This window comes from Daphnia pulex, chromosome 9 (genome assembly GCF_021134715.1).
Source record: "Daphnia pulex isolate KAP4 chromosome 9, ASM2113471v1".
In the NCBI taxonomy this organism is placed as follows: Eukaryota; Metazoa; Arthropoda; class Branchiopoda; order Diplostraca; family Daphniidae; genus Daphnia; species Daphnia pulex.
In genome coordinates, this window is record NC_060025.1 from 3856306 (window position 1) to 3858676 (window position 2371).

At 42.1% G+C, this 2371-nt stretch overlaps 1 protein-coding gene and 1 long non-coding RNA gene across 2 annotated transcripts; both read left to right on the forward strand.

Moving 5' to 3' along the window:
* The first annotated feature begins 577 nt into the window (after window positions 1-577).
* LOC124202938 lies at window positions 578-1157 on the forward strand. The gene is made up of 3 exons (XM_046599462.1): window positions 578-583; window positions 661-880; window positions 956-1157. Exons 1-3 carry the CDS (start codon window positions 578-580, stop codon window positions 1126-1128), a joined length of 399 nt encoding a protein of 132 aa, XP_046455418.1. The 3' UTR covers window positions 1129-1157.
* Window positions 1158-1641: 484 nt separating this feature from the next.
* LOC124201878 lies at window positions 1642-2102 on the forward strand. The gene is made up of 3 exons (XR_006877733.1): window positions 1642-1715; window positions 1788-1906; window positions 1977-2102. It is a non-coding gene; the product is annotated as an uncharacterized LOC124201878 (long non-coding RNA).
* The last annotated feature ends 269 nt before the right edge of the window (window positions 2103-2371 follow it).

Consider the following 2371-nt stretch of genomic DNA (forward strand, 5'->3'; position numbering starts at 1 on the left):
TGGATTAATTTTGATTAAGACTGTATTTTAGAAATTACAAGCTAATTTAATGATGGCAATGAAAAAGATCTACATTAAAAATGCTGATTCGAAGGGTGTCTTGTTCTCGTTTACGACATCAGTTTGTCAAGATTTCCAAAAGAATTTCTGAAAAAAACTCGATGTTGTACGTAACTAGAACCCGGAATATTGATACTCATTTACATTTACATTGGCACATTGACACCAAGAACGCTCCGTGTGAGTGAATCCACTTGCTGGAAGGGCGTCCTCTTGAATACACCCATATTCACATAGACTTACACGAGGACAACTGAAGGACTCTTTCCTTACTCAATGAAAAGCGTGCATCCAGTGAAATCTAAAAGTAGAATGGCGGCCATTAGAATACCCATGACAAATATATCTCAATGGTAAGCTGGACCTTTTTTCTAATCTAAGGGAAACGGTAATGGTCAAAATCGGCTCCTTATATAATATGCAATTACTTCCTGAGTTGCGTCTGTTTCTTACGCAACTTGGTTGATTTCATCATAGCTTGTTTACGATCCGTCAGATAAAGGAATAGATAACATTGATGGAAGTATGATTTTCTAATTAATAGCTTTCTAATGAAATTCTAAATGTACCCCTGTGAGCCAACATGTTCATATTTTTAAGTTTACCTTTATTATTGGGGTTCGCCCGCTCGCGTCAATCCCACTAGAAGCCGGCGACACTCCGTTCCGCTACATTGAATTTTCAACCAGCTGGGGATTCCGAGGATTCTTCAGAGTGTGGGTTGCGGATGGAGCCATCGATCAGAAGACCAGGACTCTGTGCGTTCCCAAACCGGTTCCTGGCCTTGTGAGCGGAGAGCAAGCCGAAATCACCGTCAAAGGTTCATCAAGTTTAATGAAATAAAATTTGAGATTGTTTTTTGTTTTTTAATAATTTACTTTTATCAATTCACAAGGTGGAATAGCGTCAAGTCTAGACGATATGTGGAGCGCCACTGGCTCCACCGATCCGTCGACCCTTGTCACCGTGCTGGAACGCTTCCATCACAATCAGTACGCCAAAAAACCCGCTGGCAAGGAGGACACCAGCTGGAACGGAATTATGCAGAAAATTTTGAGCTTCAGGTAAGCCGACGGATCCTTCCACGATGCCGACGGGTCCTCATATCTCAGATATTCCGGTTATTTATCTGCCGGAAAAAATAAATGATGAAACAATTTCCGCAATTTCTTCTAGAATAACGGCGCTGACAGTTCACGCCCTGTCTTCCATCACCCTGCAGAGATATTCCGATCCTTTTTTGCTCAAGTCCGCCTTGACTTGGATGCACGGGCAGCAGAACGATGACGGAAGTTTCGCCGACGGACCCAATGTCACCCAAAGTCAAAGGATCGAAACCACCGCGTTCATTCTAACGTGTCTTTCAGACGTCCAGCACGACGACATCGTACGTGATTTATTAGTTCATTTTTATTCAATTGATTTATAGATGAAAACTTATTGATTCGTTTTTTTCGTCCAGGTGTTGTTCCAAGTGAATTCGGCCGCCCAGCGTTTCTTGGAACGTGAATTGGCGGCTAGTCGTGAAATGAAGACGATCGCTCCAATTGCGACGGCCGTCCTGGTGTCGCATTCTTCCGTCTGGCCGGAAACGTTTGCCAAACTAGATAGCGTCTCTGACGAACTTATTAATTGCTACTTGAACGATCGCAAACGTAAAGATAACAAAAACTCAGCTACAACAACTAAATTTAATGGCTGATTACTTAAATATATTTAAAAGGCAGAATGTTTAAACGAGATGACGTACGCCCTAACAGCTTATTCCCATCAGAACAAGCCCGGCAAAGTTTTGGAAATGGTCAGGATTTTAGTTTCGGCACCGTGGCATATTCTTCATCCTTTGGTAATCAAATTAAGAAAATCAATTAAAAAATAGAATTTAAAACAAAATTTAATGTTTTTGGGCTCACTAGGACAAATTGAGAATGATGAAAGCTTGGAGCAAATACAGCCAGGTGCTCAACGATCCAGTGCGTAATCTCAACATGCGACTAACATTCCAGAACGGCGAAGTCACTTTCATCCAATCCCATCATCTGTCTAACGTGAGTTGGCTTATAATTATTTCCTTAATTTGTTTCAAATATTTATTGATTTAGGTTATGTTTCACGCTTTAGGAGTCGGCGTTAGGCAACGCTTCCACGCCTCCGCAGATGGATTACGACAAAGAAAATGTCATAGCCGGAACCAGTGACAACGAAACACGTTCAGAGTCCCAGGAGGAGCAGCAAAACGTGCGGATGCACACTCCGGCGCTTACGTACGACATTCCAAGTCTCCCGCAAAACGTTTAAGTAACCCTATCCG